Source organism: Cornus florida, unplaced genomic scaffold (genome assembly GCF_030987335.1).
Source record: "Cornus florida cultivar Cherokee Brave unplaced genomic scaffold, ASM3098733v1 CherokeeBrave_3.0.0_Hap2_Chr06, whole genome shotgun sequence".
In the NCBI taxonomy this organism is placed as follows: domain Eukaryota; kingdom Viridiplantae; phylum Streptophyta; class Magnoliopsida; order Cornales; family Cornaceae; genus Cornus; species Cornus florida.
In genome coordinates this window covers 38,247,556-38,274,850 of record NW_026775576.1, presented here as the reverse complement: position 1 = coordinate 38,274,850, position 27,295 = coordinate 38,247,556, and the positions used below count along the sequence as shown (strand labels likewise).

The following is a 27,295-nucleotide window of genomic DNA, read 5'->3' as shown; positions in this document are numbered from 1 at the left end:
TTTTAGTCTTTCTGTATGTGTTGCATTGATAAACATGTCCAGTTAGTAGGTTTTCTCATCTTTTTATTTATTTATTTATTTTTTTACATGCTTTTTGCTTCAACTTCTATGTTGTTATTCTGAAGCAAAGTTTTGACCTTTTCTTATGTTTTATTGAAGTTTAAATTGCTTTCTTTCTTCTTTGCCCATCCAGTAAACTCAAAATATCCTGTAGGTTTGAAGGAAGATGAAACAAAACATTTGCTGCACATTTCTACACATCAACAACTCGATGTTGTCCGATGGAATAGTGCTAACCAAGATGAGGTTTGATATTGTTTTGATTCCCTTGTTCTGCATGGTAAACCATATAGATATCTAAATTTACCAGACATGTCTCTCTAGATTGTTATTTGTACTTGTCGAACTTGTTGAAGGTTTTGGGCTTAAGTTATCATTTTTTAGAGGTTATAACTTTAATGTTTGAATTCTTCAACATTATTTTCTCAAGCTATACTGTGGCAAAGATAGGAAATATAAAATAGTGATGTTTTTGACGATGATTTTTTTATCTACAGGGCTTCTGCCATGTTTGTTGGTGTTTATGAGCCTACAAAGCAGAAATTGTTAAGGAGAAATTGGTGTTTCTCTCTTCTGCCTCTTCTCTTTTTGACGTCGGAGTCTTCCACTCCGGCGTCCACCGTTTTTGCCTGTCACTGGTTCTTCGTTCTTTGGCAAGGAATCGTGATATGCATCGTACCTATCTTAGCGTTGCGACCCTACCCTGTCTTAATCTTCACGGGGAAATCAAAAGCTGCTCTATAGGCAATGATCTGGTTTATAGGGTTGATCATCAAAGCATCCAGGAGCGCGAATCTGTACTGCGATCATGCCTTGTAGGTCGTTTTGACAGAGACGTGGGGTGTCTTGAAGGGATTGAGGCATGGGCGTCGAAAACTTGGAAGGTTTCATGTGGGGTGAAAGTATCTCCTTTACCTGATGATCTACTTTTGTTCAGGTTTCCTTCGGAGGTTGAGGCCTTAAGGGTGTTGGACGAAGGGAGGAAAAGATGGGGTGACGCTTTATTATCCATCGATATTTGGTATTTCGCTGCCGGCTGTTCTGCTGTTAAAGGACGAGTTATATGTCGGGTGATCCTGTTTGGTTTACCCCTCCATCTATGGTGCAACAAGCTTTTTGAAGCAATTGGGAATTTATGTGGTGGATTTCGAGGAGTTGAGGCGGATGTTTCGACGTGTGGATAGCGAATTCTCCTCTATGTCTCTGTCGGGAAAATGTTGCCGGAGTACGTTTTTGTTGAGGACCAACGAGTGGCTTACAGGGTCAACTTAATAGAGGAAATAACACCTCGTATCCTTCCGAAATCTTACTATGGTGTTGAGGAGTCACATATCCCGGCTGTTGCAAATGGAGGAAATCGCCGGAAAGCACAGATCTACCATGGCGTCGAAGGAAAGAGATGTCTGCCTATGCACGCGCTTGAAGCGCGTCGAGGGGCCAATCAAGTCCTTAGTCATCGCCATATGTTCCCTCGTAATATTCGCGCTAACGGATACCAACCACGTGGCAAAGACCGTGTTCTTAATGGAGTCTTTAATGCTGTGAACTCTAATGGGCTTAGGTGTGGAACTGAATTGGGCTACGGGCCTATATCGTCATATGGGTCACTTGTTCAACCCGGCCCACAGGAGCTGTAGAAGGCTGTTAATCGAGGGCCTCTTTATTTTAAGAACAAGCCCAGCCCAAAGTCCACTTTAAGTTATGGACCAAATGGGAGTAATATGGAGAGAAAGGTCTTGAGGGGGCCAGAAATAAAGTACTAGTTTCTTTTATCAACCCCAAGCCCAGCTCACTTTCCTTTAAAGGAGTTGGTCACTTTCAGAGGCCTGAAGATAATTCTGTAATTTTCTGGAACTCTCCAGAAAAGAGAAAATGGTTGAAATTATCAGGTGTAGCGATTGGTGGTGGTCCTGTCGAATTGTGTTCTCGCCATTCTCAATGTTGTGCAGACTTCTCATCGTCATCTCTCTCTGAAACTTTTCAGCCGAAAGGAAGTACTGTTAGGTCTTCGTCTCGGGACCTCTACAGAAAACGTCAAAGAGTTAGATGGTCTCGAAAAGAGAAGCAGAAGTGGACCTCTACTAGTGATCCAGGTACGTCATCAGTTTCACATCCTCAGAATTTTAATGTTCCATCCTTTTCTTCTATCCCTTCTTGTGTGCTGAGGAGTGCCGGTATTGGGCCGGAATTGGAGAAGAGTAGCGAGTTGACTGTCACGAATGATGGAACTGATTCTGGGTTGAATACAGAAGGTATGAAGGAGAGTGAGACTGTCGTTTCTAAGCAGATGAAAATTGCAGATTGTGCTATTAAGAAATTATCTGAAGGGATTACAGTATGCGTGGGCAGAGACTTGCACTTCCAGTTGTCCAACGAAGAGGTTGTAGCTTTATTCAAAGAGCTTCGACTAAGTGTTGCTCTGAAAGGTCTTAATTGCTTGCCTCATACAGAGACTGATAGGACTGACTTTGTTTCAGAACCTGATTCTTTTTACGAAAATGATAAGGAGATGGAAGAGGAAGTGCTTGATGACCTGGGTTCTATCCAACAGGTATGCTCCAATGAGCTTACACCTTGGGTGGAGAAGAGTTCTGAAATCCTACAGGAGACACCACTGGCTATGGTGCGACCCGACGAACAGAGTGTTGATATGGGGAAAGATTGGGTAGTTGACAATATTGGAGTCACTAGTAAGCTTCTGGGAGTCTCTTCATAGGGTAATGATGACCAGACATTATCTATCCTTCAAACAATTGTGGAAGGGAGAGAAGTTGCAGTAACCAATGAAGTTATTAACACGAAGCCTTTATCATCTTGGAAAGGAGTACAGGAGATAAAGAATCTCATTTCTGAAGTCAACTACGAAGGCAAAGGAGGAGTGGTGAAGGAAGGGGGAAGAACTAGGAGTAGGAGTCTCAAGAAGGGTGGAGGGGAGATTATTTTATCTGGTTTACAATGAAGCTACGAATTATTTCATGGAATGTTCGTGGTCTTAATGATCCGAACAAGGGAAGGGTGGTGAAGGTAGCTTTAAGGAAGTGGGGTGCCCAGCTTGTTTGCTTGCAAGAAACCAAGTTAGCATCCATTACCGACAGGGAGGTTAAGAGATTGTGGGGAGGAAGGTTTGTGGAATGGGAGGCTTTGATTGCTATAGGATCTTCGGGTGGGATATTAGTTATGTGGGATAGTAGATGGTTAACTCGAACGGATGTATGGATGGGAAGATTCTCTTTATCTTGCATGTTTAAGATGGAAGAGGACAACTACAAGTGGGTTTTCACCGGAGTCTATGGACCGGTTGTTGATGATGTTCGACCTATCTTTTGGGAGGAGCTTTGCCATGTCGAAGGACAGTGGTCTTTCCCTTGGTGCTTGGGAGGGGATTTTAATGCTGTTAGGTCCCCGTCAGAGAGGTCTACAGGGGGAAGAAGATCTCTGGAAATGGATCAATTTTATGATTTTATTAATGAGCATCTTCTTGTTGATTTACCAATGGAAGGAGCAGCTTATACTTGGTCCAATGGTAGGGATCCAATCACTCTATCAAGGCTGGACAGATTTTTAATTTCTGGGGATTGGGAAGAGAAATTCCCAGATGTTGTTCAAGCGGTGTGAGAAAGGGTCACTTCTGACCATGTGCCTTTGGTTTTGGATTGCGGGGGTTTATGTTCTCAAAGATCCCCATTTAGATTCGAGAATATGTGGTTGCGTGCGGATGATTTCCAAGGAAAAGTCAGTTCTTGGTGGGAAGGAGTCACTTCTTCAGGTTCGCCCAGTTTCACAATTACAAAGAAGTTAAGGGCTCTCAAATTAGCTCTTAAGTAGTGGAACAAGGATGTCTTCGGGAACTTGGAATGGAGGAAGAATAGAGTACTTGCTGAATTTTCAGAGATTGGTCGTCTTGAGGAGGCCGGAAGGGATATGGAATCTCTTCACTCCAGGAGAGCCTCTTGCCAGGCGGTATTTGCTGAGATCGCTAGTATGGAGGAGATCTCGTGGTGACAAAAATCCCGGGCTCTTTGGCTAAAGGAAGGTGATCGGAACACAAAATTCTTCCACAGGTTAGCTAACGCTCATAGGAGGAGTAATCATATAGGAAGAATCTGGGTGGATGGTGAGGAGTTGTGGAGAGAGGAAGAGGTGCGTAACGGTATTGCTTCCTTTTATCAGAAGCTTTACACAGAGCCTTTAGTTTGGAGGCCCAAACTTGATGGTCTCCATTTTGAGGCTATTTCTGAGATTGATAGAGATAGGATTGAGAATCCTTTCACTGAAGAAGAAGTTCTTAACGCTCTCTCAAGCTGTAATGGGGACAAAGCTCCGGGACCTGATGGCTTCACTATGCGATTTTTGATGGAAAGTTGGGCGGTTGTAAGAAATGAGGTAATGGGTACTTTTCAGGAGTTTCATTCTTTTGGCGTCTTTGAGAAATCGCTTAATGCTTCATTCATTGCCTTTATTCCAAAAAAGGGAGGTGCTTCAGATATAAAGGATTTTCGTCCTATTAGTTTGGTGGGACGATGAAGGAAGTTATGGATGGAATTATTTCGGATTCCCAGAATGCTTTCGTTGGCGGACGACAAATTCTTGATTCAGTTCTTATTGCTGGCGAATGTGTGGATTCCAGATTGCGGAGTGGTATTCCTGGAGTTCTATGCAAACTTGACATTGAGAAAGCATATGATCATGTGAATTGGAATTTCCTACCCTATTTGTTACAAAGAATGGGGTTTGGAAGTAAATGGAGGAAATGGATTGAGACCTGTCTTTCGTCTGTCAAGTTTTCAGTTCTTGTGAATGGCTCTCCCGCCGGTTTCTTTGGTTGCTCTAGAGGTATAAGACAAGGTGATCCTTTGTCATCTTTCCTTTTTCTTGTTGTTATGGAGGGGTTAAGTAGACTGATGCGTAGGGCAGAGGACCTTGGTTTTTTTAAAGGCTTCAGAGTGGGTAGAGATTTAGACCATCGGATGGAGATTTCCCATTTACTCTTTGCAGATGACCCCCTGGTTTTCTGTGATGCTGATGTGTCTCAACTTCGATACTTGAGGTGTGTTCTGACTTGTTTTCAGGCAGTTTCCGGGCTAAAGGTCAATGTGGCAAAGAGTGTGCTTGTCCCGGTAGGGAATGTTCCAGATATTTCCTCTTTAGCTGCAGTTCTTGGATGCAGGGTGAGCTCATTCCCTATTCCTTATTTGGGTTTGCCCCTAGGGGTCTCTTCAAGTTTAGTGGGGAGTTGGGATTCTGTGATTGACAGGTATGCGAAGAGATTAGCAGGTTGGAAGAAGCAATACTTGTCAAAAGGGGGTAAAGTTACTCTTATCAAGAGCACCTTGTCGAGCCTCCCCACTTATTTTCTTTCTATGTTCCAAATCCCTTGTTCCATTGCAGAAAGGATTTCCTTTGGGGTGGGAAGGGCGATGAGTTCAAGTACCACCTTGTCAGATGGGAGGAAGTTTGTAAGCCTGTGAAATTGGGTGGACTCGGAATAAGACGATTAGTTCCTTTCAATCAAGCTCTCTTGGGTAAGTGGTTATGGAGATATGGGAGGGAAAGACATCGACCATGGCGCAGGTTAGTCTCTTGTCGGTTTGGCGAAGAGGCTGGAGGTTGGTCTACCCGTCCGGTTACCCTAGTGGGAGGAGTAGGGATGTGGAAGGCTATTCGGAAGGGATGGGATGTTTTTTCGGCTCATATCAGATTCAAACTCCGTGATGGACGTTGCATTCGGTTTTGGGAAGATCTCTGGTGTGGGGATCAGCCACTTTCTCGTACATTTCCAAGATTACTTAGTATTGCTGTTGATAAACACGCCTATATAGTTGACTGCTATTGGCTTGATAGCAGTGGGATTATATGGGATGTGCATTTTTGGCGCTCTTTTCAGGATTGGGAGATGGACGAGGTATGTGTTTTTTTGGATCTTCTGTATCGACAGGAGGGCGTTGGCAGAGGCAATGATGTTTTAATTTGGATTCCCTCTTCTCATGGTCGCTTCGAAGTTAGATCTTTGTTCTTATGTTTGTCAAATTTTGTTAATCAAGACTTCCCGTGGAAAACTATTTGGCGGTCTATGGCTCCAACTCGGGTGGCTTTCTTTGTTTGGACTGCTGTGTGGGGAAAGATTCTGACAATTGATAATCTGAGAAAAAGGGGCAATTGTATAGTTAATCTCTGTTGTCTATGCAAGGATAATGAGGAGTCCGTTAATTACCTCCTTTTGAATTGCCCTGTGGCGATTGATTGTTGGAATCTTATTGTTGGGTTGTTTGGCATGTGTTGGGTTATGCCACGATCTACTAAGGAATTGATTCATGTTTGGAGAGGTTGTCGAGTGAGAAGAGAAGTTCGCGATTTCTGGAGAATTGTACCACATTGTGTATGGTAGTGCATTTGGAGGGAGAGAAATAGCAGAATGTTCGAAGGAAAAGAGTCGCCTACGGAAATGGTCAAACTTTACATTCTTTGTTCTCTCTTCAATTATGTGAAGAGGAGCTTTTGTTCTTTTTCATATGATTTAATTACTTTTTTGGATTCTTTGGGGCCTTAGTCCCGGTTCCACTTTTGTAATTGGGACGCGTTCCCCTCTTGAACGCTTTTTTTATGCTATTTTTACTTATAAAAAAAAAAAAAAAATTATCATTTTGATGCATTAAGTGTTCTGAAAAATATTGCTCTGGTATTTATTGTTTGAGTTGATGAAATCAAACATGACTAGAAAAGTGTTAACTTCTAACTTGTCAAAATTATCCTAGTAAGGGGGACGTAGAAGTTGAATTTTTTAGCCTGTGTTTATGTGTAGTCCCTTTTACATTTCCTTTTAGTAACATGTACGTTGTGATAAGAATTATGATTCTTTCCAGACATTTGGTGCTTTGTTGGTCTTTGGCTGTTCGTTGAATAATTTTAGTTAAGTGCAACATGTTCCTCCTTGTACTATGATAATTAGAATTGCTAAATTTGCATATGTACAATATACTTTTACCATACCTATAACATTTTCTCACACTTCTTTTACTGTAATAAAAAGAATCTAATATGCTTGTGATACCTTGAGTCTGTACATTCCCCTTTGTAGGTGAAATTTTCGTCGATATTTTTAAAATTCTCCTCCCTCCTAATTGTTCATCTGTATCATTCAGGAACCCTAAGTATCTCCTTTGATGCCTACTAAAGGACATTATGTGATGTTAGTCCCTTTTAAGTGAGGGCTCTAAGAGGGATGGACTGGGTAAACCAACCTTTGACTTTATTTGTACAAAGTGTGTGCCCCGCCGTGAACTCAAGTTCACATCTTTGTGTATGGAAGCCCGATCTTTTACCATTGCACATATTTAAAGTGAATGACTGTTTTTAGGAAGCCCGAGCTTTTACCATTGCTCATAATTAAAGTGAATGACTGTTTTTAGGAAGCCCGAGAAGAATTTGATGGGTGTAAGGGTTCTACACACCACCTCTCCTATTTATACTAAGTAACAAAATTATAGTAATTTCCTTGACAAACAAAAATAAACTCTAACACTTCCCCTCAAGCTGGAGCATATAGGTTAAACACACCCAGCTTGAAACATAATCGTTGAAAAGCACCACAAGATTTTTATTGCACCAAGTAACAAGATTACCACCGAGAAAGGTGCAATAACCAAATGTAGATCGCCTATTAGAGTGACTACCAGCCCACTCAGCACCACTAAACCCTATCACAGATAAAGAGGAAGAGGGCTTACACAACAAGCTGTTCCCAGGTGCACCCTTCGCATAATGTAGAATACGACAAACAACCTTAAAGTGAGGCCGACGAGGAGCATGCGTATACTGACTAACCACACCAACAACATAAGTAATGTCGGGATGATAGTAAGATAAATCAATTTCCCTACCAGGCATTGGTATCGTCTTACATTGAACAACTCGCCCTATTCACCATCAAGTTTCACTAAAGAGGTCATAGGAGTATCAATAGGTCGAGCACCTAGAGACAGTGAAATGCCCTGACAAGAACGAGCAACTTCAATCCAAAGAAAATAGTGAAGAGCACCCAAGTCCTTAGTATGAAATTGTTGACCTAAATGTCATTTCAATTCTGCAATGCCCACTGAATCACTTCTAGAAATTGTAATATCATCAACATAGTCAATCAAGACAATGGTACGGAGCAGAAGAGTGGCGAACTAAGATAGAATGATCAGAAGTGGAGCACTGGAAGCCAAACTCGATTACCAACACTGAATCAATCAAATCGGGCATGAGGGGACTGCTTTAGACCATAAGGAGCCTTTCGCAGTCAACAAACTAGGTGCTCACTACCAGCAGCATAACAAGGGGGCTGATCCTTGTAAAATTCCTCCTGAAGTTTGCCATGAAGGAATGCATTCTTTATATTAAGCTGATATAAAGGTCAAGAACAAACAACCACAGAAAAAGAACTTGTACAGAGTTAAGACAAGTAGAGAAAGTCCCTAAATAATCAACCCCATAGGTCTGCTTATACCCTTTAATAACCAAACATGCCTTAAGACGCTCAAGAAAACCATCAGGGAGGTACTTAACAGTGTAAACCCAACAGTTAATTTCCCAGAAGGAAGAACAGTAAACTCCCAAATCTGATTCTTATGAAGAGCAGTCATTTCCTCATCCATAGCATGTTTCCATCTAGACATAGATAAAGCCTGCTGATAAGATGAGGGAATAAAGATAGAGGACAAGGTGAAAGTAAAAGGCTACAAGGAGGAGGAAACACGATCATAGGACACAAAATTAGCAATGGGATGTTTAGTACACAAGTACATTTACCTCAACGTAATGCAAGTGGTAAATCATCAGTAGCAGAAGTGGAAGATGGAGGAACAATAACCTCTGGTTGAGAAGATGTTGTGCCCGGACTCCAAGAAACAACGGGACGAAATCGAGATCACTGATAAACTTACAAAGGAGGATTAAAAGGTGGATCCAATGGCATTGGAGGCAAAGGAGGATTAGAAGGGGGTACCAATAGCATTGGAAGGGTAGGAGAAGATACGAAAGGCTCCTCCTCACACTTAGCCTTATCCCCCTCTTAGGGGTATTTTAGTGATAGGTTCTATAGGAAGGCCATTGTCACTGAAATAGAATGATAACAATACATATAAGCTAAACATTTCCTCATTTTATATGCATTTTTATATTTTGTTTGACTTGAAGTATGATGAAAAGAAAGCATGGGACTCAAAAAGGTAACATCGGCACTCACAAAGTACTACCGAGACTCACGACTATAACAACAGAAGAAATACAAGATAGAAGGAATGTAAGATAATTGTGTAAAGGCTTGAATGAGAATTAAGAAAACGTTTTTATTTGACATCTCTGCACCTATATATAAATATTAGTCAAAAATATAATTTACAATAATTACGTGGTCAAATCTCACTAATTACGTCCACTAATTGTATCAATAATTACGTGGTCAAATCCCATTAATTATGCCCCACTAACTAGGACAATAATTACTAATTACGTGGTCAAATCCCATTAATTACACACTCGAATACCATGATTTTAGGCTAATATATCTTGGCTAACATTCCCCCTTAAGTTGGTGCATGGATATCTGAGACGCCCAACTTGGACAATGCATCTTCAAACACGGTCTTGCTAACACCCTTTGTCAGAATTTTTGCAAGCTGCTGAGTGCAAATCTAATTGGAGATGATTTTTTTTCAAATGAAGTGTTGATCAACTACTCAAAGTGTTTCCTCCGACCATAAATAATCAACAATGTCTCCTCAGACCATAAACAACCAAACACATCTCCTCAGACCATAAACAACCAACAATGTCTCCTCAGACCATTTCCCTATATACACATGTTTGAAATATGTAGATGGAATAATCAACAATGTCTCCTCAGACCATTCTTCTTCATACACATGTTTAAAATATGTAGATGAAAGAATCAACAGTATATCCTCAGACCATAAACCATCAACAATGTCCCCTCAGATCATTCCCCTCATACACATGTCTAAAAATATATGTAGATGGAAGTATCACCAATGTCTCCTCAAACCACAGACCATCAACAATGTGTCCTCAGACCATTCCGAATGGTGGTGCCGAACTCACAACGCCCCCGTTGCGGTTGGACCACACTGGCTCTGATACCAAGAAGAAGTACAAGATATAAGGAATGTAACAAAAATGTGTAAAGGCTTGAATAAGAATGAAGAAAGGGTTTTTATACACCCATATATTTATATTAGCCAGAAATATAATTTATAATAATTATGTCAAATATCACTAATTACGCCCACTAATTATATCAATAACTATGTGGTCAAATCCCATTAATTATGCCCACTAATTATGATAGTAATTACGTGGTCAAATCCCGTTAATTACCCCCTCGAATCCCACGATTTTAGGCTAACATGTCTCGGCTAACAACAATGATACCCCTTTTGAGTATATGCGAATATCCAAGAAAAACACATTTACGAGCACACAGAGTTTGTAAGCTTACTAAGCTGAGTAATGAGTCATGATACCAGAATCAGAAGCTACATGTCAGAAATGCCACAGGGCTGTAGTGCTTTACACTTCCTGTCACTTCGCGCCCTAGGACAGCCACTACCACGGGAACCATGAGAACCAGTCCAAAATTAAGATTGTGGTTTATCGTCAGCCATGAACAAAATTTGAACCAAAAAATAGGGGTAAACCAGAATTCCAGAGTCGAAAAATTGCAGGTCTAGGTCCTGACCAAATGTGAACCGGATTGAAAACCTTCTGCCTTGGCAAAAGTACTGGTCCAGACTCAAACCAAAAGCCAACAATGAAGCTGAATTGAAATTTCAAAGGAAAATCTCAAAGCTCCTAGCATCGCCAAACAAGTTAAGAAGCAAAAAAACAGTGTAGATTCAATTTCGGAACCGCGGAAGACCTGTTTGACTGATCCTCAGAGCCAAATAATTGTTCCGGATTCAATAAATAACCCAATACTTAACAACTAAAGTCTTTCCCAGTCCAAAGACATCAAATAAGATGAAGCTTCACATGAACAGCAGCAAAACCACCATGAACAGTGCTGGGAAAAAACCCAGCGGCAGTCCAGTTTTGCTAAAAAACTATGCAACACCTTCAATCTTGCTACCAAACTCAATACAATGATCCAGATAGCCAAAACGCATCCCTCTGTGTTGGATTGAAGCAAAGGAAGCAGCCAAAAAACCCCAGAAAAACTGATCAAAATAAAGGGGCCTAAAACCAGAAGAGCTTCTGAAAAATGAGAAGTGTACTCAAACCTCATCAGAATGGAGAACAAACACCCCTATAATTATCACAAAATTCAGGCGAGCTGTCCGATATGGTTATCGACCTGTAAATGCTGATGTCAGCATGGTGTCATGTTGACATCACTGTACGGACGTCGACGATTAACCTGCTGATTCACTGCAACTTGCTTTGGATGTGTTCCCGAATTCATTACTTGGCTCTGATAGCAAGTTAAACTGAATAACAGTGTGTTTAAGGGTTAGAGAGGAAGAGCAGAAGAAGAAGAAGAGAAGAAGAAATGAGAATCTGATAGGGTTTTACACACCACCACTCCTATTTATATTAAGCAAGCAAAATCACAGTAATGTCCTTAACAAACAAAAATAAACACCTTCCCTGCCTACTTGGTACTTCATATTTATATTGAAGTAATTTCAGAATGTTTGTGCAGAGAAATTACCATTTCAATTGTCTTGTTGGAAGCAACCTTGTCAATAATTGTCACATATTCAACTATATTATACTTTTCAACTTATGAGACATTTCTTGTCGCATAATTCCTTTTTTTTTTCTTCTTGTTCTTGAATTAGTAATATGCTTGGGTTTGCCATTTTTAGGATGAAGCTATCCACAGAGGGTGGAAAAGGTAAATTCCACTTATTACATGTTTTAACTCATTGCCTATATTGTGACGCCCCGAATCCCATGATCCGGTGCATTAACGAGTAACCCGAAAACCTGACCCGATATCGAGTCCGCAATGCGGAAGCGAAACAAAATGAAGAGGTCACTAGAAGCAACCACTGCCTGTAGGACAAAAAGAGGACCCCCTATGAAGTCACAAGACTCAACTCAAAGCAAATACGGAAACTAGAAACAAAAGGGGGGTTCAACCGATCACAATGCGGAAGCGAAGGGTAAAATGGTCAAATGACATGACCGTGGCTAAACTAACCCAAGTGAAGTATCACCCAAAAGGAATGGTTTCGAAACAAACCGGCATTTTTAACAAATGGAAAACATGACCTGTCCTCACTAAAATGGGCATAACTCTTTCTATGTTTGGAATTTTGTAGTGAGACTGGCACCATTGGAAGCTTGTTTTGACGCGGTCAGTTTGGACTTAAGAATGACCCAATTTGGAGTTAAAACAAAGGAGATATCACTATTTGAAGTCGGAGCGACAATGCTGAGACAGGGGCTGGGGTTGCGAGCGCTTGGGAATATGGTTGCAAGCGCTCGGCTAACGCCTGAGCATTCTGCCCCAAATATTGGAGTGCTCGGACCAAGCCCTAGGAGCGTTTAGAGGGTGCCAGAATGCGCTGAAAACCCTGTCTAAGGTGCCTAAGACCTTGGGTACCTCCTTGGCACCAACCATGGCCACAAACTAAGTCTAAAATTCATACCAAACCCCATATAAATGTAATTTAAAACATGTACATGAAAAATCCCAATTATGTGTGAATCCATGCATTCAAAAGTGTGTAAGATAAGAAGGAAACCACATGCATTGAAATAAGAATGGCCTTATGGCCTCATTACATTACTTGTCAAGTACCTATTACATTTGAGCCAAATGTATCAAGTTACACATCCCAAAATACATGTCCAAGTGGTTACGAAGTAGCATGCTTTACACATAGCATGGCAAAAGAAATAACATGAAGCCATCCAAGCTAGGAAGGTGGAGAGTCCTTAACGACGATGCTTTCACCAAAAATGGTTATATAATAGGGGTGAGCACAACGACTCAGTAGGATTGGTGGATTATACAAGTAAAGTGCGTCATTTGGAATCCGACATGCAAGAAATGCTTGGCATCCCAAGGATGAAAGGTCATGCTACCTAAAATTCTATGCTCCGTGAAATGAAGGGGATCATACTCCCTAACTCTAATTTCCGTAGCATGATAGGCCGACTCAACTCAAGTAGGGCACAAAACCAAATCGTGTATCAACCATAGCACATCATCAAGAATATCCATAAACAAACCATAAGCCTCAAATAGCACATTATCAAATAATGAATCCCACAATACCACAGTAATGATAAAGTCCACATAACTCCATGAATTATGAACTCAATGCAATCCCATGAACTCCCCCAAGACTTCATTCACTCAATGAGAATGCCATGATGCAAAATGATAATGCCCATGCCGGAAATCAATTTCAACACACGAAAATGAATTGGTGCACCACCACACCCTATTGGTCAATGTACATAGGGGCTCACAACCCTTGGGCACCAAGCCCCCTTTTTCGAAATTTGGATAGCAACTATTTGTCAAATATGTCAAGTATGCCATGCATACGCAACCCATGAACCCATGAACCAAATAATGACCATATTGCACCCATGGCCAAAGTGGCACTCACACCATGACCCACGCATGATAAAAATATACTCAATGCATCTCAATGCCAAAATAATGTCTACCACTCAAATAGACGTTTAATCAAGTCAAGTCCCCCAATGAATATAACCACATATACACCCAAATGTCCACATTGACACCATTTCTATATAAGGCATGATTAGGCAAATATATAGCAACCAAGTACTAAATTTCCCTCCCTTCCTATCATGCTCAACAATTCTAATGCCTAACACAAGCCAAGGCAATAAAGATATCATTTCTCAACATTACACATTGCATATATCATAAGTACACTAAGTAAAGACAAGGCTCACTTATCTATTTAACATATAAACATGCTTTACACCTCCCCACATCCACAAGACCAAAGTAAGTGCAAGTTACAAGCATAAGACACCCCTACCTCACTTTGAGGTGAAAACCTCAAATGACAACTAAATGGAAACGCTCCAAATGTGACGAAACTTCGAAGGGATGACAAGGAAGACGAGAGGAACAACAAAGCCTCCTATGGCCACCTCTGAAACCAAACCCGAACTCGGCCCCCAAAACTCAAAGTGTCCGGAACCGAAAACAAAACTTGAAGCCCTTGGCGTCCCCGACGTAAAACCCTCCTATGGTGAGTCAAGATTACAAACTTTAACTCACCTCAACCTTATAAGTGTCCGGAAATGAAATAGAGACAAGATTTGAAGCCCTTAGTGTCCCCAACCTTTCTCCCTCTTAAGGCTAGTCAATATGGTGAGTGGAAGGTAAGGTAAAACAAGCTCAAAGCTTGGGCAACAATGGTGGAAGCAAGGTGAGAGGAAGAAGAAGAAGAAGATTAGGAGAAAAAGGTGACTAAGGAAGATGATATAAATCAAACACACACACCCTAGCACTACCTCTCTCACACACAACCATCACCACCTTCAACTTGTCAACAATCTAAACATCCACATGCCACCAAACAAACCCCAACATTTTTACCAATCAAAACACAACACATGGCACTAACTTTCACAAATTGCACAAAAGTCACTCCATGTCTAAAAAGATAATCGCACTATTGCCCCAAATGAAAATATCTTCAAAAGATAATCACACAAATACCCCTAAAATGGAAATGTCAACAAAATAAAATTGCACAAATACCCCCAAGTAACAAAAGGTAAAACGTATACAAGTTCAATACAAATTCATAATGACATGAGGGTAAAATACACAAGGATTAACTGAAAGAAGTGTCGGGAACTATTCTCAAGCACTTGACTCGGTCCAATCCCACAAGACCTGAACCCAAAAAATAAACGGGAAAAGAAAATATAGAAAAATGAAAAAGGGACAGGTCCTCATATATATCCTATAATTTGTTTTCATATTCATGAATGTTTTTGGTTGTTTGCTTAATGGGGGAGAAAAAAAAAAAAAAAAAAGTCTCAAGTATCAGAAATTACTCAACTCAACTTCACAAAGGCTTTTCCCAAATACTTGGTGTCGGCTAAATGAATCTTAATTTTCTGTTCTGCTTTGTCTAAGGTGAACTCCTCGGTCAAGCCACAAAATTATCAGGAAAAAAGAAAAAGAAATCTAGAAATACCTAGGTTTGGTGCATCCACCAATTTAAACATATTGTGTGTCAAGTGTGGCTATAAGAAGAAATACAATAGAAATATCTAAAGGCTTGAATGAGAATGATCACCCGTTCACAGCTCTAATATTTATATATTAAAAGAGCACATGTTAAATATTATAGGAAAGGAAATTAAATAAAATCACTGCAGATTCTATGCCTAAATATATGTGTAAATAAAGTCAAATCCCATGACTCTAGGCTAACAGATCTCAACTAACACTAACATGCTAAGATATTCTTATACTATCCATGCACATCTAGTGGTGATTAGACATTAATCTCGTTTTGGCTGTTACATAAGTTTATAGGTATGTTCCTTGTATTCATTTTCTTATTGTTCTTTATTATTCAATATTAAAGAAGATTATGGATTTCTTGAATGGCTCCAATTTGAAACCTTTAATTCTGTTGTTAAATGCACATGCTGATTGTCTTTACCTCTTTCAATGTACTTGATTCCATTGTTTTTAGTTATTCTTGGATTTCAACTTTAACAATATAATTTATTTGCCTAACCCTTCAGGTTGCTTGCACATCTACTAAAAGTAGTGAAGTACATATCTTTGATATTGGGTATGTCTCTTCTGAACCAGTTGAAGTAAGTGACTCTTCAAATTTCCAATATGTGCCTTCGCAACAACACTTGTTTTAAAGTAATAGTTACTAGTTAGAATAGATTTTGGACCTTGCTTTCTACTTGTTACAACTCCAGAAACAGCAAACTGTGCCAAATAGGCAGCAAACTCATGAATCTATTTTTCTGCAGAATAATAATAAACCAAACCCTTCTGTAACGTCCATTTCACTCAGTGCTTCAAAATTGAAAAGCATACACATGTATGTTGAAAGCACTATATAAGGATGATCATTTTCCTAGTTGGTTAAAAAAATTCAATATTTTAGAAGACTTAGGTTCAAAATTAAACAAGTTTTGAAATGACCAATTATAAAAGGACCTGCACCTACTGGTTTTCTTGTTCTCTATAATTGAGCGTGTTGTTTCTGTGACTGTTGTTTTCATTAACATTATGAATGCTTAGAAAATGTCATTAAACAGGTGAAAATATTCTATTACCTGTTGTTAATATTTCGAGCTTGTTGAAAACAAAAGATTGAAGAGAGAAATTGAACATGAACAACAAAAGAATATAATGTGGTTCAGCTACTGCGGCCTTCATCCACAGCACACAAAGCCCAAAGGGCTACATCTCTTTCATTATATTTTCTTTGAATTTTGTTTACAATGACCACCTCTATTTATAGGTGAAAGAATACTTATATGTGATAAATATGAAAAAAATATGGATGGAAAGATTCCTAAAATTAATCCCATGAACCACTCCTATCAATATTCTTTCAAGGGCTTAAATCATTCCTATAATGATATTCTTCAACACCCCCTCCCCCTCAAGCTGGTAAACGGAGATACTAACTCAAGTGTACCAATTGAAAATTCGAGCTGAGATGAGGATATCCAAGACAAGGAGACTTGAGACATGTAATCAAGACAAGGAGATCTAATCACAAAATTCGGGAGAAACGAGGAGAGCCGAATGAGTCTAGAGTAGGGTATGATAAACCTGCTCTTATACCATGTTGAAAAACAAAAAATTGAAGAGAGAAATTGAACATGAACAACACAAGAATATAACGTGGTTTTGCCACTACGGCCTACATCCACCGCACACAAAACCGTAGTGGCTAAACCACGTTATATTCTTGTGTTGTTCATGTTTAATTTCTCCCTTCAATCTGTTGTTTTCAATAGAGCCAAACCAACTATTGCGTTTTAGCAGCACTACAATAAAAAGCATGGCAATAGTTTATTTGTGAGATTAGGGGTTTTTGAGATTTGCTAGGATAGAGACCTACATGTTTAAGGAAGACAACTAGGGTTGCTGGGTTTTTTTATAATGACTTAAAGTGAGGGCCAAATGAAGGATAACAAATAGTATTTACTGAAAAGAAGTTAGAAGAATAGATATATGTTAACTACCATCTACACCAAAAGCTTAAGTTGTTACAGAGTGTGTAACTTAAATATATGAATCCTTCAACACACCCCTCACGTGTGGCCTTCTTTTTGGTCCAACACGTCTTTTTTCAATTTTTTAAATAGGGTGACGGTGAGGTTTGAACTCAAGACCTTTTTGGCTTTGATACCATGTTAACAACCATCTACTCCAAAAGCTTAAGCTATTAGAGGGGGTGTAACTTAAATATATGAATCCTTCAACAATATAAGAAGAAGGAAATAAGAATGGTGTAAGAGAAAAGATAGAAAAAGAAGAATGAAACTAAGCAACTGCAATCTCTAAAAGAAAGCACCAGGGTGCAACTCCTTAGTTAAGTATTCTCTAAATTCTTTAGAGTTGATTACAGCCTCTTTATAGACTTTAGAACCTAGTCAAAATGAATTCTACCCGTTAGTACTACTTATGTCAACCTTTAATTATAACCTAAATAAAAGAAGCCCAGGGAAACAAATTAACCCACTTGCTTTTCTGCTACAGTAACCGGTTTTAATTGCTTAGCCAATTTTCTTGTTATAGTAGCATGAATAATACCAGCTCTTGGATGTTCAACTCTTCCAAAGATGAGGCACCTGGTATTAGATTTGTGGATTGAGTTTGGAATTTTAATAGTTTGAAATCTAAGGCCAGTAAGTGCTACATTTGCTCAAAAATGAGAGGCTATCGTGTCCATTAGGCTTGAACCAAAGTGTATAAGTAATTAATGTAGTGACAATCATGTTGTGCAAATCCTTATTTTCTAACATTGAGCTTAATGTGTGTGGGGGTGTGTGTGTTACTCTGTGTGTGTGTGTATGTGTGTGTAAGGTGTAAAAGTGAAGATATGTATATTGTAGAGAGAGAGACCGTAAGAGAGAAACTTCTCATATTTTCATTATACAAACCCTAAAACATAAGGAGAGTTTATATACAATACAATACAATAAAGGCCTAATTACATAACAGCCACAAACCCTATATCTAATTACCATAAGACCCCAACCTGAATGCATATATACATATAAGTGTTTCAACACTTCCCCTCAAGCTGGAGAATATTTATCATATAATCCTAGCTTGGAACAAATTATTTTTAACCGATTAGGACCAAGAGCCTTAGTAAACATATCAGCTAGTTGGTCTTCAGACTTCACGAATGGAGTAGAAATATTTCCACTTAATATTTTCTCTCGAGTGAAGTGACAATCAACTTCAATGTGCTTGGTTCTTTCATGAAAAACCGGATTGGATGCGATGTGAATAGCTGCTTGGTGATCACATAGCAGTGGAATAGGAGTCTTGACTATTAACCCAAGTTCTTCAAGAAAGTGTTGAATCCACGTTAACTCACTAGAGGTATGGGCCATCGCCCTGTATTCTGCTTCAGCGCTAGACCGTGCTACAACTGTTTGCTTCTTACTTTTCCATGTAACAAGGTTTCCACCAACAAGTGTACAATAGCCTGTAGTAGATTTCCTATCTGAGGGAGAACCAGCCCAGTCAGCATCTGTGAAACCTGTCACATTAAGATGACCATTAGGTTTATATAGTAATCCAAAACCTGGAGCTTGTTTGAGATATCGAATAATTCGAAGAACAGCATTCCAATGTGGTACTCTAGGAACACTCATGAACTGACTTACAACACTAACTGCATATGAAATGTCAGGTCGGGTGATAGTGAGATAAATTAATTTCCCAACTAAACGTCGATATCTGCCATGATCGTCAAATAAATCACCCTCATCAGGTAATAATTTTATATTTGGGTCCATAGGAGCATCAGCAGGGCGAGTACCTAACATACCTGTTTCTTTTAACAAGTCCAACACATATTTTCTTTGAGATAGACTTATACCTTCCTTGGATCTAGCAACCTCAATACCCAAGAAATATTTGAGTTTGCCTAGATCCTTTGTGTGAAACCGATTCTGCAAGAACAATTTTAACTTTGCAATGCCGTCAGAATTATCACATGTTATAACAATATCATCTACATATACCACAAGAAATATAAAGCCAGTTTTAGTATGTTGGTGAAATACCGAATGATCTGTCTCACATCTGTTAAGGCCAAAGGAAAGTACTGCCTCGGAGAATTTTCCAAACCAAGCCCTTAGAGATTGTTTCAATCCGTACAGGGCCTTTTTAAGTCGACATACAGCATAACGAGACTCCCCCTGAGCAACAAATCCAGGTGGTTGCTCCATATAAACCTCTTCATGTAAGTCACCATGTAAGAAAGCATTTTTCACATCTAATTGAAACAATGGCCAATTACGATTGGCGGCAACAGAAATAAGGATTCAGATAGAAGAAATTTTCGCAACAGGAGAAAAGGTCTCATCATAATCAATACCATAGGTTTGTGTGTATCCCTTTGCAACAAGACGAGCCTTCAATCGCTCAACAGATCCATCATGGAGATATTTGATAGTGTAGACCCACTTACAACCAACCGTTTTGGAACCGAGGGGTAAGGAAACAAGATCCCATGTCCCATTATGATGAAGAGCATCCATTTCATCTATCATGGCTTTGCGCCAAGCTGTATCAGATAGAGCATCCTGCACAGTTTTTGGAACAGCAGTAGCAGATAACGTGGATAAAAAACAAGAAAATGAGGGCGATACCTTTTTATAGGAAACAAAGTTGGATATAGGGTGTGCAGTGACACAGGAGCGAACACCCTTACGTAATGCAATAGGAAGATCATCAGTAGCGGGAGGAGCCTCAATAGAAGTAGACAATTGGGGGGGGGGGGGGGGGGGGGGGGCTACTCGTGATCGACGGCTATACACTTGAAGAGGCGGTGGCACATGAGGTGATTGTGGTGGATCACAGGGTAATGAATTTGACACAACAGGTAACGGAAGCAGCAGCTCGGTATCTAAAGACGAACTATGTGAAGAAAAATAAGGAGTATCCTCAAAAAATGTAACGTCCATGCACACAAAAGCCTTATGAGTGCTAGGATCCCAGCATTTATAACCTTTTTGAGTCCGAGAGTATCCAATAAAGACACATTTAATGGCACGAGGAGACAATTTATCAGCGCCAGGACATAATATGTGAGCAAAACACACACGCCCAAAAACACGAGGCGGCAATGCAAATAATGGTTAAGTAGGAAAAACAAAGGAGTAAGGACATTTCCAATTAAGAACGGAAGATGGCATACGATTAATTAAATAACAAGCAGTTAAAACAGCATCACCCCAAAATGCTTTTGGAAGATGCATATGTATCATCAATGTACGAGCTATTTCAATTAAATGCCTATTTTTCCGTTCAACTACGCCATTTTGTTGAGGAGTATAAGAACAAGAAGTTTGGTGCAAAATACCACGGGAGTCACAAAAATTAGAAATAGCACCTTTGACATACTCCATAGCATTATCAGATTGTAAAGTGCGTATAACACACCCAAATTGGACCTCAATTTCTTTTAAAAATATTTGAAATATGGAAAACAGTTCAGAACGGTCTTTTATTAAAAACAACCAAGTCATCCTTGAATAATCATCAACAAAGGTAACAAAATAAGAAAAACCTGAGTGACTAGTGTGACGAGCGGGACCCCAAATGTCCGTATGTACTAATTCAAATAAAGAAGACCGACGATTAACAATACGAGGAGGGAACGACACTCTATGGTGCTTACCCAACTGACAAGACTCACAATTTAAAATAGGTACCGACTCAAGGAAAGGCAAAGCAAACTTCAAATACCGCAACGAGGGATGACCTAACCGGTAATGCCACTGGTACACAGACATCTGGGAATGTAAAGCAACAGTGGAAGGTTTGCAATCCAAATAGTATATGCCATTTCTGTTACTGCCCCCACCAATCGTCTGTTTCGTGTTGAGGTCCTGAAAGACACGAGACGAAGGATAAAATGTGACAAAACACTTCAGAGCTTGAGTCAATTTACTTACAGATAATAAATTAAAAGGAAAATTTGGAACTAATTGCACAGAGGATAAAGAAATGGATGGGGTTAATTTAATTGTTCCCTGGCCAATAATGGAACATGTTCTACCATCAGCCAGAGTAACAAAAGATGAGGAACTAGACTTCTGAAAGTTAGAAAATAGAGAGGCATCACCTGTGAGATGGGTAGAAGCCCCAGAGTCAATGACCCAGGGGGATGCTGAAGTCTGTAAATTGGACAAGCATGCAATATTACCTGATTGCGCAAAATTAACTACATCAGTAGAGTTGGGATGTGTCCGATTGACCAAAGCACTGAACTCAGCTCGTGATAGTGATAGTGTCACAGTGTCACTAGTAGCTGCTAGGTGATGGTAATACAGAAGTCTGACCAAGAGAGGGATGAGACCCCGCAAGGTCAGAGGAAGATACTGCTTGATTTGCCCATGCTGGTTTCCCATGAAGAGTCCAACAGTTCTCAACAGAATGGTTAGTACCTTTACAGTGGCTGCACATACGAGTGTCACTACGTCCACGACCACGGCGATTGCGACTTCTATCGCGGCCACTACCGCCACGAGAACTACCTGATTTCCACCATACCCTTTGTTGCCACTAGGAATATCTCCTGAATTTCCACCATACCCTCTGTTGCCAGTAGAACTATCACGACCTCTAGAGGACTGTGGAAAAATAGAAGGAATCATCATAGCTGAATTTTCTTTCACTCCAGTGGGTGTCACATGTGATTGTTCTAAAACCCTAAGTAGGCGGGAGTAAATGTTACCCAAAGATGGAAGTCCTCCATCACCTGCAAGAATCTGGTCCCGAATATTATGAAGGTTCGGGTGCAAACCAGCAAGAAAAATTGAAACAGAAAATTCCTCACGTTGTCGCTTGAGAACATCAGGATCAGTAGTCAAGGGTGGTACTGATTTAACTCATCTAACAGGCTTTTGAAATTACTGTAATACTCACCAAGCCCTTAACCAGAGAAGTCAGATTGACGAGAATGAAATATCTTTTCATACAAAGAATATATGCGCGAAACATTTGTGTCCATGGAATAAGTTTCTTTAACTGCATCCCAGATTGCCTTGGCAGTGTTGACAAACATAAAAGTGGATGCAATTGAAGGTTCCATACTGTTCCACAACCAAGACATAACCATATAGTTATCAGTTTCCCATTCCTCATATGTTGCTGATGTTTTTGATGGAGGATCAGTAGTAATAAACTTCAGCTTTCGTCAGGCACCTAAAGAAATCTTTACTGCTTGAGCCCATAGTAAGTAATTGGAATTACTTAATTTCATAGATGTAATTTGCAGCCCAACAAGATCAACATATGTTGCAGAAGATTTAACTCCAGAAGACCCAGAGGCAACATTTGAATCTTCCGGCATGGAGATGTGAATATGAAAAGAAAAAGAAAACTTATCTCTGCCAAGTTACCAAAGAGGCTGTTGCACACGAGAAGGCAAGACCAGAGTTTAACCGCGAACAAAAGAAGATTCGGAGCGGAACAGACCCGGCAAGAGAATCGGGCCGGATCCTGGATCGGGTCTAACGGACCGGATCCTGGATCGGGTCTAACGGGCCGGATCCTGGATCGGGTCTAGCGGGCCGGATGCTGGCTCGGGTCGAACGGGCCGGACCTTGGATCGGGCCGAAACAAATCCAGTTTATATTAACCTGGATTAGGATAGCGAGCACCTGTAGCCAAACACCATTCGTCTCTCAACTCTCCGGCGAGTACGCAGCGGCAGCGGCAACGACGATGGAATGAGCAAGCAGCGATTCACCTCGCAACAGCCGTCGGTGACCAAACAACGACCAGCAACGATGACGACAGCGGCCGGTGACTAAGCAGCAAGCAGCGACGGCAAGAGAAGACGGCGAGTAACAAAACTGGGTTTCAGATCTGAGACCAAACGACGAGAGACGAGCGACGACGACGAGAAACAGCGGCGAGCTCGTCGACACCCAAAAACGGCAACAACACCACCGTCGCGAACAGATCTACAGATCAATACCGTCGCGAGCTCTGAACTCTACAGATCTATACAAGAACAATACAATTGCAATTTCCCACGCTCACAATTTTGATCCGCTCTGATACCATGTAAAAGTGAAGATATGTATATTGTAGAAATACACAGAGAGAGAGAGAGAGAGACCGTAAGAGAGAAACTTCTCATATTTTCATTATACAAACCCTAAAACATAAGGAGAGTTTATATACAATACAATACAATAAAGGCCTAATTACATAACAGCCACAAACCCTATATCTAATTACCATAAGACCCCAACCTGAATGCATATATACTTATAAGTGTTTCAACATAAGGGATTCAAAGAAACATGATCATAATCTCCTGGTTTCTCTCTAGAGCTGCTCTCGTCTCTTATCATTTCAAAACTCACCATTCTCATACTCTCACTCTAAACTCCAGAATCCTAATGTAGTAACAACAACGTGGTACAATAGTACTAAATGAAATTAAATTGTTTCCTGCTTTTGAATATAAATACCATGATACAGAACTAACACGTCGTAGAACTTGAAACTATCATGGGCACATCTTTGACCAAAATAACCTCTTGATTAGAATGTGGCCTAAATCTTTTATTTTTGGCTTCCAATCATGTAGACCTTATCTATCTAAGCAATTGTTTCCACATCAATTTCATACTATGAGTCTTATAATGCAGAGAAATTGAATAATAACTATGTCATCAATGAGAATATTAAAATTTAATTTAGCTTCATTACAACGATATCACCCATGGATATCATTTCTTGTGTTGGTAATTGGAAAAAATTCTGCATATTATATTTTATTCACCTAGAAAATGTGTATAGGGAGATTTAATTATATAATGGGGCTTGTAGCAAGGTAATATGGTAAAAACTTTGTTGGGTTATGGTTAAGAGGATGTGAACTACTTATTAAAAAAATAAATAAAAAGAGGATGTGAACTGAGAATGTGCATCAGTTCATCTTCAATTGCCTATAAGAATTATCAACTTTTTCTGGTCGCTATAGGAATAAATTTGAATCACATACAACACTATCTGTGGCCAAATTCTTATCTCCTTAATCCACACTTTTAATGGCCTTTCTCTTATCCTACTCCAACAGCTTCCACTTAAATCAAGTCACTGCTCCTAGTGACTGCATGCATTGTCTTCTTTGCACATGTTTGAACCATCTTAGATGACCTTCCCTCAACTTTTGAGGATATGAGGATCAAATAATTAGTTTCACTGAATTTGATCACACTGATAGTGTATTATAGAAGAAACAATCACTTAAGAGAGTTTTTCTTCTTTTCTTACAAGTAAAATCTTACCATTGTCATATCTATAGAATAAATGTCGGATATTATTTGTATCAATGATCTGGCCAGTCATGAATGATTTGTTATTAGTATGTAATATAAACAAACATTTATTATCCAATTTCAGCATCATATTGAGTTTCAAGTATGATTTTCCCAACTTCTTTCTAAAACACTCTTTCCTTTTTCCATTCCAGTTTTTTTAGATCTAGAGGAAGGAAGACAGATGTTTCTAGTACCAGAGCGAAGACAATTGCAAATTGATAATAGGAGTAGAAGACTATATATGATAGAAATAGCTAAAGAGAAATACTTAGTTATTCATATTTATTCACGGGGGCCACTACTTCTGCTACTAAATTGTTCTGTTAAGCAAGAATATTGTTACCCAAGTATTGACTCTGTTTAGGGCCGAACCTCCCTGTAGGCTTCAATGATGGTCATTTTAAGTGCATTTAGCCTTTCTTTCATTTATAGGTCATATATGGATGAAACATTCAATTCATGACCTATTCTAAGGATCATTTTAAGATGATATGATAATAATGCATTATCCTAGAAGAGACGAGCCTAAAATGGATTCATAAATACTTTGACATTGAATCCTAAACACTCACCAATCCTATCTACCCCTTTCTTCAAGCATCAACATTGATCATGAGCTTTTGGGGATTCTTCTTTGAGCTATGGAATGCATACTTGGTCTTTGAAGTCCAGTCTCTTTGAATTGCTCCTTGACTTGTCTTTTTGAATCTTTAAGTCATCCTTTAAGCATTAGGGATCATCATGTGATTTTGGGTCGGAATTGACTTAATCTTCATGCTTTCATTGAGATCAATCTTGGAAAATGTATCATACCTATAATGAACACTCAATGTGGACATTAGTCCTTAAAACACCATTAATGGTTTGTAGTCATCAAAATTACTAGATTGCCGTTAGAATGAAGCCTTTGGGTCAACAGATATGACAATAAACCAATGTACATAGATGTTTCCTAATGCAGTTTTCTCTATGTTACATGGACTTGGCTATGTGTGTTGTGTGCGAATATGTGTTTAGCGTTGGATTTATCAAATATTTAAACCCAAGGACATGGGAAAAAAAAAGAGTTTTATGTTAATAACTAAACATACTTGAATAATTGGATATGCTTGTTGGGTGTATGTCCAATCATACGAGTCGGTCATACATCCCATGCCAATGTCTGTGTGTCCTACATGGGTACATCATGCATTTTTGAAGAGCCCATGTAACATAGGATATTCTTTGGATAAATGGTTGCAACTTTCACCTTTCCCTGTTTTCTATTAAATTTGTTGTCAACGTTGTCTGTAATTTGGTTAAATTTATGTTAAAAGATCATAATTGATTGATGATGATCGTTTTTGTTCATCATTCATGCAGGTGTTAAGAATGAGGCCTACTGTCTCTGTTCATGGTTGTGATGTTCATAAAGTTTTATCTGATATAGCTTTTTCTTTAACAGACAAATCAAGGTCAGTGAAAAACAGACTCGCATCTTGCAAGAAAACAAATTTCATTTTTAGCTTCGGATAATGCAAGTTTTGGGAGGAAAAAAATAGATTAACTTTGCTGAAGATTATTATTTGTAGATTACTATAATAACTACAAATCTTTCCTAGCTCTTATAATCTAAGTATCAAATGAATTTAATTCAATTAACAAAATGAAAGATGGAAATTCAAGTGTATAATTTATAAACTGGTTTGCGGTTTCTCACTAGATGAAGCATCTATTTATTCTAGATATGGCCTGAATGACATTTGGAAGACCATTTATTAGCAATAAGGTAAATGGGTTTGTGGTTTCTCACTACATGGTCTCCTCTTGTTCAATAAATGAGTTTGAAAATGTTGCTCAGGTGCAGCTTGATTATTAACCGAAGGAACCTGAATGAGCCCTGACTCAAACAAGTTTGAGCCATTTGTTTTTGGCTTGGTTCATCTGCAGTCCTAAAAGCTAATAGTTCAGTTCCCGTGTAACTTACAACAGTAGTTCTTATGTCAACATATCAGGAGTGCTTTGCTAATAATGATTACTTGAGGACACCTAAGAGATTCTAGAGCTAGCATGTCAACTGAAGGCTGCCATGGGTTCCTGAATATCTAATTTCCTTCGTTAACATGTTTTAAATTATTCATGCACACTTTTTGCAGCAAATTTCTTTAGATCAGCAAACTACTTTTGACTCGTGTAGCAAATCCATAGTTGAGTCTTGTTGATTGTAATTTTGTCAAATGTCCGTATTGAATACTTAGTCAAAATTTTGTATTGAATTCTTAGGGAACCATGTATGCAGACACATCTAGGCATCACCTAGCTGCCACAACTTTCCTAGGGCCAATGCTGTGGATAAGCCGTTTGTTAGCAGTTAGATGTTTTAGTTTTTGTTCTTGGATATACAAAACTCCTCAAACTCTCAGTTATTTATACTCTCATGGTCAATGAAAATGTTACATTCCAAGCATAATTTATATATTGATAGCCAGCAGATCACTGAGCAGCTTCAATTAGTATCAATTTATGTTTGTTAGATGATGTGATTAAGGTATTAGGGAAGATTCTGTCCTCTCTACCTTGTTAACATTTTTAGCTGCAAAATCTTAACGCATACTTGAATTCCAACTTTTATATGTACTCTAGTCCATATTTTTGTTAATTATGTTTGAGA

General features: G+C 39.3%; 1 protein-coding gene across 1 annotated transcript in view; it reads left to right on the top strand.

The window, feature by feature from the left end:
• Positions 1-27,295, top strand: part of LOC132313959 (uncharacterized) — a 71,472-nt gene that overhangs the window by 9,457 nt on the left and 34,720 nt on the right. The window contains exons 7-9 of the mRNA XM_059812891.1: positions 126-306; positions 15,829-15,903; positions 26,008-26,099. Coding sequence (XP_059668874.1) covers positions 126-306; positions 15,829-15,903; positions 26,008-26,099 — 348 coding nt within the window. The remainder of the gene's footprint in view (positions 1-125; positions 307-15,828; positions 15,904-26,007; positions 26,100-27,295) is intronic.